The following is a 14,975-nucleotide window of genomic DNA, read 5'->3' as shown; positions in this document are numbered from 1 at the left end:
AAAGATTCTAAAAAGTAACAACATAAAAATAAAAAAGTAAGCCATTTCGTAGACTATCAAGCACACATTCAAAAACCATGTGTTCAAATACTGTATAAATGACACAGGAAAATGCTTGGTATACTATCCTAGGAGGTACATATATTTTCTCCAATTACCTACATTTTTTGTAATAAGTGAATGAGCATATAATCTGTTTATACTTAAAAAGAAGTAAACTCTGTAAAACTACAGTTCAATATGATAAGTGCATCAACATAATATGCAACAGTGTGATTAAGCAAGGAGAAATTACTCCTTGAAGTGAGGTCACCAGAAGTTGGGTAATAAAAAAAAAATTCTCTAGAAAAGAGTTTGACATCATGTATAAACTTGTCAAACCACCACGATACTTGAAGCTAATATAACCCTGTGTGTCAACTGTACTAAACATAAGTACGTAAGTAAATAAATAAAAATTATAAATAATAAAAAGAAAGAAAAGGAATAATCTGATTTTATTAGACAAAGTGACTGACCCACAGAGAGCGAACATCTCTCCATGTAGAGGGATGAAAATACGGTCAAAAGAAGGCATAAGCAGGAGATGTTGAAGTGACAAATCTAGAGTGTGAGGTAAGGACAGAAGAGTGTCAAATGGAAGGTTGGTGAAAGGTAAGCTAGCTGGTAATTCTTTCCTGTTACCCTCCTGACAGGTTTGGAAGTGTGAATCCTTCTGTACAATTCCTCACATGCTCAGGGTGCATTTGGGCCTGGAGTCCTGAAAAGCATGTACCACATGCACATTTCATGACAAGGAGCAGAAGGTGCCCCGGCTGTACCTACATAAGCCTTTACTGATCCAGGTGCTCAGCTTGTCGGAGAGATGGGGGAAACAGCTCTTGACAAAATCCTCAAAGGTCACTGTTGCTAAGGCATTGATGCTGGCAGCCACGGTGCTACAGGGAGAGAAAAGCAAGAACATAGTCCAAGCTAAATAAAGCTGACCAGCTGCCCTGTCATTCAGGGCAAATAGACAAGGCAGGGCTCAAGAAACAAAAACTAGGTGCAGACATATTGTCCTTATTCTGGGACTTCAGGAGAGTTATGTGGCCGCCTACTCACTCCTCAAAGCTGCCTCTGTGCTTTGTGCTCTTTGATTTCTTCAGACTCTAGTGAAGAAGCTTGACGTTCATGCTCTAATACCTACTAGTGCCCCTGAACAAGACATTAAATGAATTGGCAGGCAGTAATGGGTTGTGCGTGTATGTGTGTGTGTTTAGGTTGAACTTGAGGCTGGAGGCAGTGACTGTTCTAATCCAGGAATCAGTAGAGTTTGCCACTTACCATTCACTCATTCATTCATTCATTCATTCATACCATGAATGCATGTCTTCATTCTAGGTACCAGACATACAATGGTGAACAAGAAACGTGTAGACCTTACACTTGGCAACACAGACATTCAACAACCACTTACACAATTGATCACAGTTGTTCGGAAGGAAAATAACAAGGTGCTATAAAAGTATGCCTTGCAGAGTCCTAAACTAATATGAAGTTAGGGGATTCTTCCCTTAGGAAATGATGATTAAGATAGGCACTGAAAGAACCCATGCAAATTGGGGGAAAAAAGATGTTCTAGAGCAAAACAACAATTACTTTTAAATGCCTCTAGCTGGAAAGGTTATTGCATTCAGCAATCTTAAACCACCCCAGGCTTAGAATGCAGTCAGTAAAGGAGAACAGAGCAAAAGATAGGATGGAAGATGGACGAAGAAAAAAACTACATAAAAGATTTGATATTCTCTCTGACTTTTCAACCACAGTCCAGTCTTATGGCCCTAAAACTCACTTTGATGACAGAGGACCTGAAAGTTGGGTTTTCTTTTCAGAATAGAATGAAAGCTTATTTAATTCCTCATATAGACCAGGAATATTTTAGTTAGTAGAATAGATAACAGTATTAAATTCATGTGAAGCAAAATCGCAACCACAAAGAAAAGTTCTGGAAAAGAAACAAGCTGATGAACAAAACCTGGCCAGTTGTTTGTAAATTTCCCACTGATATTCAGTGGCTAATTGTTTTATTACCCTCCAGGGGTCATCTGAAGACAAACTAGCTGTTGGCAACAGCATGGAAGAAAATCCAAACTTTTTCTTTTTCTGTAATGCAGCATAATTTCAGCTGTAGTTTATTTTAGTTGGAATAGTTTCAGGTCCTTCGTATGCAAAATTAAAAGTTCCTTCCTTAAGTGCCAGTTACAGCAAGTAGAAATTTCCCAAGACCCAGTTCTAGGGAATTGAAACTGTAAGTACTTTGAGATACCATTCTCTTTTTCCTGAGAATCAGTGCATAGTGTGTGTTTCCTGCCAGACTCCCCTTCTACCTACAGCTCCATGAAAGTCAAATAAGGAAAGGTGTCCAAGTAAAAAGAGTCCATATTCCCAACAGCTTTGTCTCAAAATGTATCATCTAGAAGTCTCACATGTTCAGGTTGACCCTTAAATCCTTTGAAAGAATGGAAGGAAAACACTGAGTTTGGCCTATATAGAAACTCTACTGGGTTGCCTTTTTAGTCAGGTATATTAGCCATATGCCGATTTCTCAGATTCTAAAACTTCTGTAAGATGGTAGAGATCTCTCTTTAATTTTTCCTATCTCTCTACCACTCTCTCTTTATTGTATCCCCATTCCTGTCTTTTCCTTTCTAAACTCAACATCTGATGTAAAGTTGTAGCAGAAGGAATGTCCCAAAGCATGTACTGTCCACTGTGTCCCTTTCTTAGAAGTTTTGGACTTGAGACCAAAAGATCCATCCATTTGCTTATGGGGAGATTATCTGTTGACAACTGCATGTTCTGTATCTAGAGAGACTTAGCCTTAGAGAAAAAAAAAAAAAAGTAGATAAATAAGTAAAGCTCTATAGAGAGGGGCAAAATAAAAGCTAGAATGCCACCACTCCTTGAGGTTAATCCTTTGGTGCTCATTTTTTTTGTCCTGAGTTTCCCTGAGATCTTAATCTCAACACCACAGAATAATACCACTTTGTGTTAGTGAAGCAAAATCCTAAAAAGAATGTTAGCAAAAATAATTCAGTAGTACACTAAGCTAGAATTACAGCAGAAGCAAGTTAAAGTCATTATACAAGTTCAAGGATATTGCTAATTTGAAAATCTGGCAACATATTAATATGCCAAAAGTTTACAAAATAGCCACTTCAAAAATGCCAAAAACTTAATGAAAGTCAATATCTCTGACAAAATCTTTCCTAAAAGTAGAATAAGCATATGTGTTTTGTTCTTTTTTAAAATTTGTTAACTTAAAGGCATACTTTTTTAAATAGAAAAAGATTTATTTATTTACTTTAGAGAGAGAGAGAGAGTGAGAGCATAAGCAGGAGGGGCAGGGAAGAGAGAGAGAATCTCATGCTGACTCTGTGCTAAGTGCACAGCCCAAGACAAGGCTCCATCTCAGGACTCTGAGATCACAACCTGAGCCAAAACCAACGGTGGGACACTTAACCAAGTGAGCCACCCAGGTTCCCCTTAAATAAGTATTCTTAGATGTAAATAATATCTTTCAAATTAAAACTTGATATCACAGTTAATGGTAAAATCCAAGAGTCATTTACTCCTTTTCTCCTCACAAAAGCATGCCCTACCACTTATAGTCTACTGCAGACCCATCAGGAAGAGAGGGACTTGGCCTTGCACAGGCTTGACCTTGCACTTGGTTACTGCTCTATCTCAGCCAGAAGGGAAGTGTCTCTTTCCCCTCAGCAACCACTCAGCCAATGAAAAGCCACCACGCTTCGAACTCCCGGTTTTCTCTAACTGGTCTTTCAGTCCATACCAGCCTTCCGGACTTACTCCTTTCCTCCTCAAAAAAAGCAGACCTCTCCTTTGTTCCCCACACTTGCTTATGGTTTTGCCTCAGCTTACTTGTCCCATATTTCCATTCTCTCTTATTCCCCAATAAACCCATCTTTTGCTGGTAAGATAGTTGGGGGGAGGGGTTATTTTTAAGGTTAACGCTTCTAATGCTTTCCCATTGATCTTCAAATCCAAAGCACTTCATGAAGTTTCACAAGTACAGTTTCAGTCTCATACAACGAAGGAGAACATGCAAATGAAGGGTTCAGCAGGGCAGCAGACACACAACATGCAGTAAGTGGTGATTACAACCGCCATCACCCTTGTCACCTCACTGTGCTTGCCATCACCACCGTCATCATCCTCTGCATCGTCAGAGCAGAGTGTTGTCTAAATACTAACCTCAGAGTTCCACTGAAGGCACAAGCCACGAAGAGTCCAGGCAGTCCTGGCATCGTGGAAAATACCTCCATGACAAAGTATGGCATCAGCTGAAGGGAAGGTAAGACAAGACAGGATCAGTGGTCTTAGCAGAAGAGTCTCAAATGTGAACATATCACTTTTTAGCAAAAGGAGCTGGGAAAAAAGACCAAAAAAAAAAAAAATACTAGAGGAGTTTGTGGGGACTCAGCATGTCACCCAATGGCAGTTGAGATTACAATTAATCCAACTTTGTGGAGCTGAGGTCCAGCTCCAACTGGAGGGGAGGTGAAGGGTGGGAAGGGAAAGCTAATATTAGGGAAAAGGGTTGGATGAACTTCAGAAGGTTCAGGAACTTGTTTTATTTTTCCCATGTTTGTAATACACGCCAATCCCTTGCCTGTCTACCCTTAATGTTAGCAGTTAAATCCTAACAACAAAGGCTTAAAACACATATTCAGGGAATCTAGGAATTATGGTTCTACTCTGTAGTCAGATTTGTGAGAGAGGAACCACCCCCCCCCCCCGGGACATAGGGGACAGTGGAATATGCAGAAGGGAGAGAGGTGATGGTTCTTCTTCTCCATAAATGGAGTTTTTGAAAACACTTTTAATGTAGTACTTTGGGGTGATGGTGTTTAAGTTATGATGAGAAGGCTTGAGCAGAAGCTCTATAGAAATAAGGGTCATTCTTCAATTTGAGAAGAAAGCATCTTTAATCAACCTTGAGACATACAGAAAAAAAGAATTGAAATGTCACATCAGCAACCAAAGCTATGGGTTCAAGCCTAACTTCCACTCTCCTCAGCCTTGCCCTGGCCCCTGGCCTTTCCTTCATGGACAAGGTGAGACATCTTTTTATGTGTCACTCCTCCATTTAGAACCTGGTGTGTGGTGATGTCACTCAAGAGGAGAGGAAAGAATTCAACTCTCTAGGGGTTAGAAAGTGGCTTGAGATTCAAGTGGGATAAAAGGGAAGAACCCATATTACTCACTCATGGCCAGAAGCACACTCATCTCAGCCGTTCCCCACTGGTTCCAAGGGAACACATACCTGGTCTGGTGCTGAGATAATGCCAGAAGTCCAAGGGTCACAATCTCTGAAGTGGGAGTACATGATTAAGCCAGAGAAGACAGCACACACCAGAATGATCCAGAGACCCAACAAGTTAAAATACAAGGCTCTAGAAAAGAACAAAAAGCTCTGTTGGTAGCCTCTATGCCATATTACAGTATGATGATGACATTACCAAAAATTCAAGGAAAAAATTTGGGGGGATTTTTGATAAAAAATAAAATTCCACAGTCTTCAAGAATCATTACATTTTATACATTTGCAAATTTTTGTTTGATTGGGAATGTTATACTTTAGACTGATTAATAAATTTCAATGAGGCAAATTTTTGAGGGCTTTCCTTTTGAAATCAGGAGTTTTTCTGCAAAATCTCAACATGTGGTGTAAGATCTATTCTCTTGGATGAAATTTCACATACCGATCACTCATATTATATAACTTACAGTGATTTCCCCCCCACTCAATTCATAAAACTGTCAAAAAGCAAACTTACATTTTAACATCTTTTCTTCCAGAGGGATAATGAGATAAATGTAGAAATAGACACATTTTGGAAATAATCACTTTGGAGATTGATTTAGATGAAATTTAAAGTTGAACTTCTTTTTTTTTTTTAAAGAGGATAGAAAATATGCAAAACCTGAGGTCATTTTACCATATTCTGGGGAGCAATTCTTTTTATTTGTACAATAAAGATATGCTTCATTCCAGTTTGAGTGCTTTGGCAGTATCCTATGGTTATTTTGTATTCATTGTTGTGTTTGAAAATCAAAAATATTACTAGTTCTTGGGGTTTTTTTTGTAAGGGCCTCTCTAGCCAGAGTGATTCCATCTCAGTTAAACAGTGATTTTGTTGGTTATGCAGTAAAACTTAAACTGACTCTGCCCCCACCCCTCCACCCCACCCCCCGCCAGGGGAATGTACTTAAAAGCAAGTCTGGGGGGCACCTGGGTGGCTCAGTGGTTAAAGCCTCTGTCTTCGGCTCAGGTCATGATTCCAGGGTCCTGGGATCGAGCCTCACATCGGGCTCTCTGCTCAGCAGGGAGCCTGCCTCCTCCTCCTCTCTCTCTATGCCTTCCTCTCTGCCTACTTGTGATCTGTCAAATAAATAAAAAAAAAAAAAAAAAAAAAAAAAAAAGCAAGTCTGGGAGACAAGGACAAGTAAGGCCAGGTGGAGACATCCAATCAGTAAAGCGCACATACTATTTCCCTAACTACCAAAGAATGTGGGCCCCGCATTTTGGGCACCAATTCTGACCAAGGTGATAGGCTAGTTCAAATAGCTACTATAGGGTGAATTGTAATTCAATTGGCCACCCGTGTGTGACCTAGCATGACTATGCAACTTTCTCTGTGTGTTACAATCTCATTGGCCACCTGTGTGTGGCTCAACCACATGGCCTTTGCTCTATAAAAGTTAGTCTGTGAGGCTGGGGGTGGTTCGCCTCTCTGTAAGAGGTGGCCCTGAACAGTCGGTTTGATTCTCGATGCTTGGTGAGAAATAAAGCTTTGCTTGACCTTTGCTTTGTATCAGTCTTGCTCCTTTGATCATAGACCCTAATATTTTGAAAGATTTTATTTATTTACTTAGAGAAAGAGAGAGCACCAGTGGGAGGCAGAGGAAGAAGAAAAGAGAAAATCCCAAGCAGGCTCCATGCCCAGAGCAGAGCTCAACGAGGGGCTCGATCTTACAACCTTGAGACCATGACCTGAGCTGAAATCAAAATCCAGACACTTAACCGACTAAGCCACCCAGCTGCCCCATTAGTTTTCTTAATCTCAAGGAAGACTTGAAAGTGGGCTGGATTTATATAAACCACTTTATTCTAGAGAAAGTTTCAAAGGGCCAGAAGAGGAACAGTGGGAATTTTCTTGGATCAAGTCATTATTTGAAGGGAATCAGATACATCCACACTTAAATGTAAGGACACAAAATAATTTCAAAGCCTCTGAAAGCCCATACTGTACAGGTGTACCTAGCTTTCAGAAAACCCTGGAGTCAAACTACCGATTTATGAAGCAAATCTGTTTAAATGAATCTCTCCTTTGGAAGTTTATATTTCATACTATTTACATTAGAAAAGGGACTTATCCTAGAAGTTACTTCCTTAAGAATATTCTAACAATGTTTCTTGCAGAGCTGTATTGATTTATTTGTTTTTATTTAGAGGGGTTGATTTAGAGATAGCCTTTTGGGGATACAATTAATACGTGAGGAGGTCAATACCTATTAACTGCATTGTTTGTACTCTTGCTGTCCTCCTTTCTGGGCAACTTTATTCAAACCTTTACTCAGGCCACGTCTGAGAGAGCCCTCCCTGACCATCCTTTATTCAAAACAGTCCATCTCTGCTCTCTTAATCAGTTTCTATTTCTTATATTATTTTACACCTTGACAGCACTTAGGATTATCTGAAATTGTAAAATATATACACTTGTTTTTTATTAGTTTCCCCCACTCCAACAAACACAGTGTTACAGAATTGTTCTGGCACATAGAAGACATGGAATTATTTATTTTTGGTAATAAATAATTGAATGACTGAATTAATTAGTAGTAGAAATTCAGTACAATATGATTGTACTCCTCATATCACTTATTTCTTTAAAAGAATGTTGGACCGTGAGTCAAAAGACTTTATCCTTAACAACCATCTGATGTTAAATAGGTCATGTGACACTCTGAGAGTGTTAACACACCTGCTCTCCTTCTATTATGGGACTAATGTGAAGAATGAATGAGTTACATTCTGTAGAGACATAGGTTATATGGCCATACATGCATACATTATCCAAAATAATTTCAAGTTATTGAAATGGGAAATGAGAAACCAATGGCAAAATTGTATTGAATGTTAAAATCCTTGTGCTGTGAATTTTTCCTTAGAAATGGACTTTGAGGAGCACCTGGGTGGCTCAGTTGTTAAGCGCCTGCCTTCGGCTCAGGTCATGATCCCAGAGTCCTGGGATCTAGCCCCACATCGGGCTCCCTGCTCAGTGGGAAGCCTGCTTCTCCCTCTTCCATCCCCCCTGCTTGTGTTCCTTCTCTCACTATCTCTCTCTCTCTCTCTGTCAAATAAATAAATAAATAAAATCTTAAAAAAAAGGAATGGACTTTGATTCTTTCCAGAGCTAATTCTCCTACTTGTAAGTTAAATTACTTCATTGATTCATTCAAAAAATATTTATCAGGCATCTCTTTATACCAGGCTTTTCTAGGTCCTGGGGTAGAGCTGTGAGCAACACAGAACCCCTCCTCATGGAGCTTAAATTCTGGGATTGGAAGCAGATCATCACTGAAATGAAATTAACGAATACAATGATTTTAGATGTGAATGAGGAAAATAAACTGAGGCAGTAGGAATAGAACAAAAGTGACTGGTGTGGGTGTGCTCATCTTAGCCAGAAGATGGGCTAGAGATGGGAAAGGACAGAAAAATCTGTATCAGCCCCTTCTACCTTCCTTGCACCACTTATGATCAGCAATTTTGAAAGATAAACTTGGGTCTAGAAACAAGAGGAGATGAAGTCAGGTTCCAAGGAACACATCTAAAATGACATGGTGGGTGATATTATTTCTGGGTGTGAGGAAGGTCAATAGGGCTTAACATCAATCCGTGATGTGAGTAATGAGTGAGTAAGTAATCAGCATTCCTGACCAGGAAATTATATGCATATATAACGAGTTGCTTCTGGTTTTAACCCATGGACTCGTTCAGTATGAACGTTATGGATCTATTTTCACCTACATATGTTTCAGGTTGTATTTTTCCCAAGTAGCATAGCTTTTCCTAAACTCTGATGGAATGTTTTAATGACACCAGGCTCTCAGATAATTGAACGGAAGCAGAGCATTTAATCAACATTCTACAGAGCCTCCTAGGTGAGAGCAGATTGGCAGCTGGCTCCCGAGTGGCCTCCAGCTGCCCCAGTAGTGACCTTGAGACTTCAGCTGTGTGACAAATGACACATTCCCACTGCAGGCTTCCTTCCAGCTGCATGCAGTTCAACCGGACTGATCATTTTGACTGATTTCTATTGTAGTAACCAAATCTATTTGGATTCTCTCAGAGAAGTCTGTTCTAAAGAGAATTTTTATTTTTCCATCTTTCCTTATTCTCACAAAACTCCTGTCATAGCTCTGGTCCTTCCACAGAAGTGGAGATGGGTGATACCAGGAGCTGCAATCCTAAATGCTTAGGAAATTGTGTACATTTTTTCTCCATGAATATCTTTCCTTTTCCAACAGGTTTCATAGCCAGTAAAATCTCGTGCAATAAATTCCAAACTCCAGGCAAACATTATAAATGTAATTGTATCAACTTTTGCTTGATTTAAATGAACTCACTCAATGATGCTTAAAGATACACAAACACAAGCACACACTCGAGAGTACACACTACTACTTATTGGAGTTATAGGGAGAAATTAGGCATGTTCACAAGAAAAAATAATATAACACAATACATAAGATTAAAAACAATCTAGATATAGTAGAGAATTATTGGTTATTTCACAAAAATATCCTTCCTTTTGGAGATACAATCAACTTCATTTTAAGGTAGAATTTTATTTTATTTTTTTAAAGATTTTATTTAGTTATTTGACAGAGAGAGAGATCACAAGTAGGCAGAGAGGCAGGCAGAGAGAGAGGGGGAAGCAGGCTCCCCGCCGAGCAGAGAGCCCAATGCGGGACTTGATCCCAGGACCCTGAGATCATGACCTGAGCCAAAGGCAGAGGCTTTAATCCACTGAGCCACCCAGGTGCCCCTTAAGGCAAAATTTTAAATGAATTTTAGTTATACCTATTTATTTTTTTTAAAGTAGGCTCTACACCCAATGTGAGGCTTGAACTTACAACCCCAAGATCAAGAGTCCCTGTTCTACCAACTGAGCCAGCCAAGAGCCTCTAAATGAACTTTAATTTTAAATGAATTGTGAGATCCAAATCACACTTGATATTAATTACATTTTCAACAATTTAGCTATTTGATACAAAGTGATAATCTTGTATGGAGGGTATGTTAACATTATTTAATATAATAGGATATAAATATGTTATCAGCAAATTAATGGAATACTAGATAATGCCTTCAATTCTTCCTTCTGTGAGTGTATGAAATACATAAGTAATATAGTCTCTTGGAATTCAGGTTATAAAACGGTGAACCATGTCCCAGCAAAGTTATCTTCTATTCAGTCTAAATAAAAAAACTATGCATTGAAAGTATTTTAAAATCAGTTGGGGAAATATTCACAGTGGCTGTTTCTCACTTGAAGAAAAGTTGAGAACATCCTGACAAATCTGGGGATGCTGGAAATTTGGACAGAACAATGGGGATAAGATGTCCATTTTAGATGCAAGTCTAGCTTATTTCTGTCATGTCTGCAGAATAATGCATGACTTTCTCCAATCCCCACTCTAGGGCACGGGATGCATTGCATGACTTGGAAGAGGCTTCCCAAGCTGTATCCTTGCTGGGGTCTTTCAGTGCGAGCACACCTGGCAAGACTGGTGACTGCTAGATCAGCAAGAGCTGGATTGGCAAAAGCCCCATTATGACTTGTCTTCTTACCTTGGCTTTCCTTCTTTTAAACCTCTTCTTGGAAAATTTAAGGATATATCCATCAAAAGAAAAACAGTAGCTCAAGAGACCACAGGCTGAATCAAGTCAGTCATAAGGACCATCTCATCACAGAAACTCTAAGGAGGCAAAATATGCTATTTACCTGTGCATTGCCACGCAGGGCACCTAATTTCACCTAGTAAGTTCTCAGTAAGTGCAGGCGGCAAATGGTGGAGAGCAAAGGCAGGCAGAACTGTAAATTCAAACACACTTCCTTGCTGAGATGGGATTAGTAATGCCTGCCTCAAAAAACTGTTTAGAAGATTAAATAAAACTTTCCATTTCTCTTTCTCTCTCTCTCTCTCTCACACACACACACACAGAAGCATATATTAAGTACCCACTAGGGCAAAGAAAACTGAAATGTTTATTTATAACTTACAGTTTTGCATGTTTTTCTGTTTTGCAAGAGATGCATCGCTGTATGGTGGACTGATTAACTCCATAGATCCCGAGCCAGGTGAAAGTTCCTCCCACTGAGATTGTCCAAAAAGTGTGCCGCCTGAGAGGATCTACATCAAAGCTAGGAGGCAGAGAGACGTGAGTGAACAAAAATGTTCTTTTGATGCCCAAATATTATTTTAGTCACTGAGGTCATACAGCTAAATCTTTATAAAATATGGGAAAGTAGTATTGGACATACTCAAATATATTTAGTCGAGATCCATTTGTCGAGTGCTCTATGACATTGTGCAATCCACCAGCATGAGCTGATCCTTGAATGAGAACTGTTAAGAAGCCCACAATCATGACAACCATCTGAAATGCATCTGTCCACACCACTGCTTTTAATCCTCCCTGAAATGGAGAGAATGGATGTGAATTCTCAGAAAGGAAGGCTGTAAATCTTCCAATTTTTTACAACTTTTCTGCTAATGCAATATTTCTTTTCCTTTTGTTCCTCCCTCGTCTTCCTTCCTCCCTTCCTTCCTTCCTCTCACCCACCCTCCCTCCCTCCTTCCCTATCTCCCTCCCTTTATTTTTTCTTTCTCTAGCCATGTTATGAAGAATGAGGGGGAATTTACCAGGTATGGAGGACAAGAGGAGAGGGGAACAACATGTGTGAAAGATGAAGATGTACGGCTCCCCGGAGAAATGAAAGAATGCTAGAATATGTAGATTGAGGTATTTACAGAATGCCCAAAGGGAGGTTGCTGAATTTGCTAGAGGCCAGAACACCCAGATTTTGACAAGGCTACTTAAATGATTTCTCAAGAGCAATGAGAGAGCATTAAAGAGATTTACATGATGAGAGATTTTTACGTTTGCTTCTCAGGGGTTTCAGGGGTGTTTGTGTGGATAACAGATGGGTGGACCAAGGAAAAAAAGGAGTGATAGAGACACTTGGAGTTGATTTCAGTAGTCTGTGCCCAAGAGGACAGAGGTTTGAAGAAGGTTTGCAGCAGGGTAGAGATGGAAAGACATGGATGGACTTGAAAGAAAACTGGAAGGTCAAATCCACACAACTTGTGAATAATTGAATACAGATGATGAGGAAGTGGGGGAATTAAGGATAATTATCTGGGTCCAGCTTATACAAACATGAGGATTTTTTTTTGTAAATTTAGTGATAACAAATAAATTTGGGAGGACTGAGATGGTAGAATACTGAGAAAGAAGAAAAGAACTAGGGCGCCTGGGTGGCTCAGTGGGTTAAGCCGCTGCCTTCGGCTCAGGTCATGATCTCAGGGTCCTGGGATCAAGTCCCGCGTCGGGCTCTCTGCTCAGCAGGGAGCCTGCTTCCCTCTCTCTCTCTCTGCCTGCCTCTCTGTCTACTTGTGATCTCTCTCTGTCAAATAAACAAATAAAATCTTTAAAAAAAAAAAAAAAGAAGAAAAGAACTAGGAAAGAATGATAGATTCTAGACACTGATGTAGAAAGGAGTTTTAAGAGCTGGAGGATGGTCGAAGAGTGAAGTGAGCAAGGCAGACTTTGCGGAGGATAAATCTCACAGCAGAACTCAGAACAGAGCAATGAGGCAAGAGGTTAGCGTGCTGGTTATCAAAACTGGATCCTCTGTAGAATCCCTTGGGGAATTTGAAAACAAACAAAACACAGATGCCAGTGTCCTAGCACCAACCCCAAGGATTTCTGAATAAATTGAGGTCTGGGTTGGGACTCAGTCGTATATATTTTCTGAAAGCTCTCACAAGGATTCTAATGCACAATTCTAGTTGAGAGCACGTGGGCAAGAGGAGAGGAAGCAAGAAAGTCTGTCAGAGTAATCCAGGTATAGAATCCCTCAGGAGTACAGTGAGGTGGAATGAGCAAATTGGGAAAGATGAAACAAAGAGATATTAAAAAGGGGGGGGCTTTGAAAATGAATAAGCACTATGAGAATGGAATGATGTGGTATTTTTAACATTGAAAAACAGAATTATCATCTCCAGTTACTCCTCCAGAGTGTCAAGAACTTCTGTGAAAAGATGACAGGCTTCATCTTTATCTTGAGAAGAAAGAAGACGTTGAGGTTGTCCCATCATTTCTTTTGAATTACAATGCAATTTCATAAATAGACATTAAAGTTCTTGCCAGAGGCATCATATTTGTATATTGTGTTCACATCCTGACTTGAAAAATAATCAGTGTTTACCTCCTGGCTCCCAAGTAATAGTATTATGATTTTCTCTAAAGATATTAAGCCTTCCAAATCCAAATCACAACCTCAGATTTTAGTGATACAAAGACCAAAATGTCACGGACCTCAGTTTTTGGCGGCGACTTGTGACTGGTTATGTAAAACTGTGCTTAAAGCTGAACTTCAGCTAGACATGAGGCAAGACAACAAATCGCTTTATCAAACGTATATCAAAAGACAGATTATAGCCACCATGAAAATTTCTCTGTAACTCCTTCATGCAGTGAGATACACACACACACACACACACACACACACACACCCCACTGACCTATAACCCTGATCCAGCGGTGCCACTGATGTATTTAATCAGTCTGTGTTGTTTGAAATCTAATGTTTACTTTACTAAATGGCAAGCCCCTCGGTGGCTGGGGCTATTGTTTTAACCTCTTCTACTGCTTATCTTAGATATGCAACCATCCGCAGGATCATAAAGAGACTGCAACATGAGCAACACGTGTTAGACAAATAAGCCACCATTGCAGTGAGATCTGGAAGCCTGTAACCTGCCTAGAGACAGGAGAGATGGGACAGAGGTGTGGGAAGGGATTAGATGGGCGGATGGACTCACATCGGGAGAGATTTTCAGTACTAGGCTAAGAGGCTTATACTTTATCCTGGGAACAATGGGAAGTGAGACAGGAATTGGGTCAGTTAAGTGGCATGAAGAAATAGGTGATTAAGAGTAATCTTCCGGAAGCATGCAGGCTGGAAGGAAACACTGAAACCAATTAAGAGGTAGCAAATTCAGTTCATTTTAGCTTATTGCAATTATTAAAACATCCAGACTTGTGTCTGACATTACTTTTTCGTTTCTATTTGTGCTTTCTCTATGCTTTTATCCTCTTCTCTTGCTTAACTCACTTGAGATTTTGTTTTGTCTTGTTTTAATTCCCTTTTTCCACTTTGATCATTTTGCCATAAATTTTTAAGTTAGAGTCTAAATTTAAAGAATGTCCTAATCCCTAACAATTCAAAGATGATAAAATTGTCAGATCAGATTACTGTCTTCCTGATTTACATGGTATTGTTGTCCAAATGAGGGTTATTGTTTTTCTTAATCCCAAAATTACATATATTAATAATAATTATTATTAGTAGCATATTTTATATTATAAATTATAATATATAATTAGACATGCATGTTATACTATACTATACAGTTATTTTTTTTCTTTTTTAAAGATTTTATTTATTTATTTGACAGAGAGAGAGATCACAAGTAGGCAGAGAGGCAGGCAGAGAGAGAGGAGGAAGCAGGCTCGCTGCTAAGCAAAAAGCCCGATGTGGGGCTCAATCCCAGGACCCTGGGATCATGACCTGAGCCAAAGGCAGAGGCTTTGAGCCACTGAGGTACCC

General features: G+C 39.6%; 1 protein-coding gene across 1 annotated transcript in view; it reads right to left on the bottom strand.

Moving 5' to 3' along the window:
- LOC111150128 (solute carrier family 5 member 12) overlaps nt 1-14,975 on the bottom strand; it is a 47,282-nt gene that overhangs the window by 19,815 nt on the left and 12,492 nt on the right. Inside the window, exons 5-9 of the mRNA XM_022507503.1 lie at nt 11,622-11,776; nt 11,361-11,501; nt 5,330-5,459; nt 4,258-4,346; nt 826-938 (exon numbers count right to left, since the gene is read on the bottom strand). Coding sequence (XP_022363211.1) covers nt 826-938; nt 4,258-4,346; nt 5,330-5,459; nt 11,361-11,501; nt 11,622-11,776 — 628 coding nt within the window. The remainder of the gene's footprint in view (nt 1-825; nt 939-4,257; nt 4,347-5,329; nt 5,460-11,360; nt 11,502-11,621; nt 11,777-14,975) is intronic.

Source organism: Enhydra lutris, unplaced genomic scaffold (assembly GCF_002288905.1).
Source record: "Enhydra lutris kenyoni isolate GAN:26980312 unplaced genomic scaffold, ASM228890v2 scaffoldscaffold22, whole genome shotgun sequence".
Taxonomy (NCBI): domain Eukaryota; kingdom Metazoa; phylum Chordata; class Mammalia; order Carnivora; family Mustelidae; genus Enhydra; species Enhydra lutris.
This window is presented reverse-complemented; position numbering and strand designations above follow the sequence as displayed.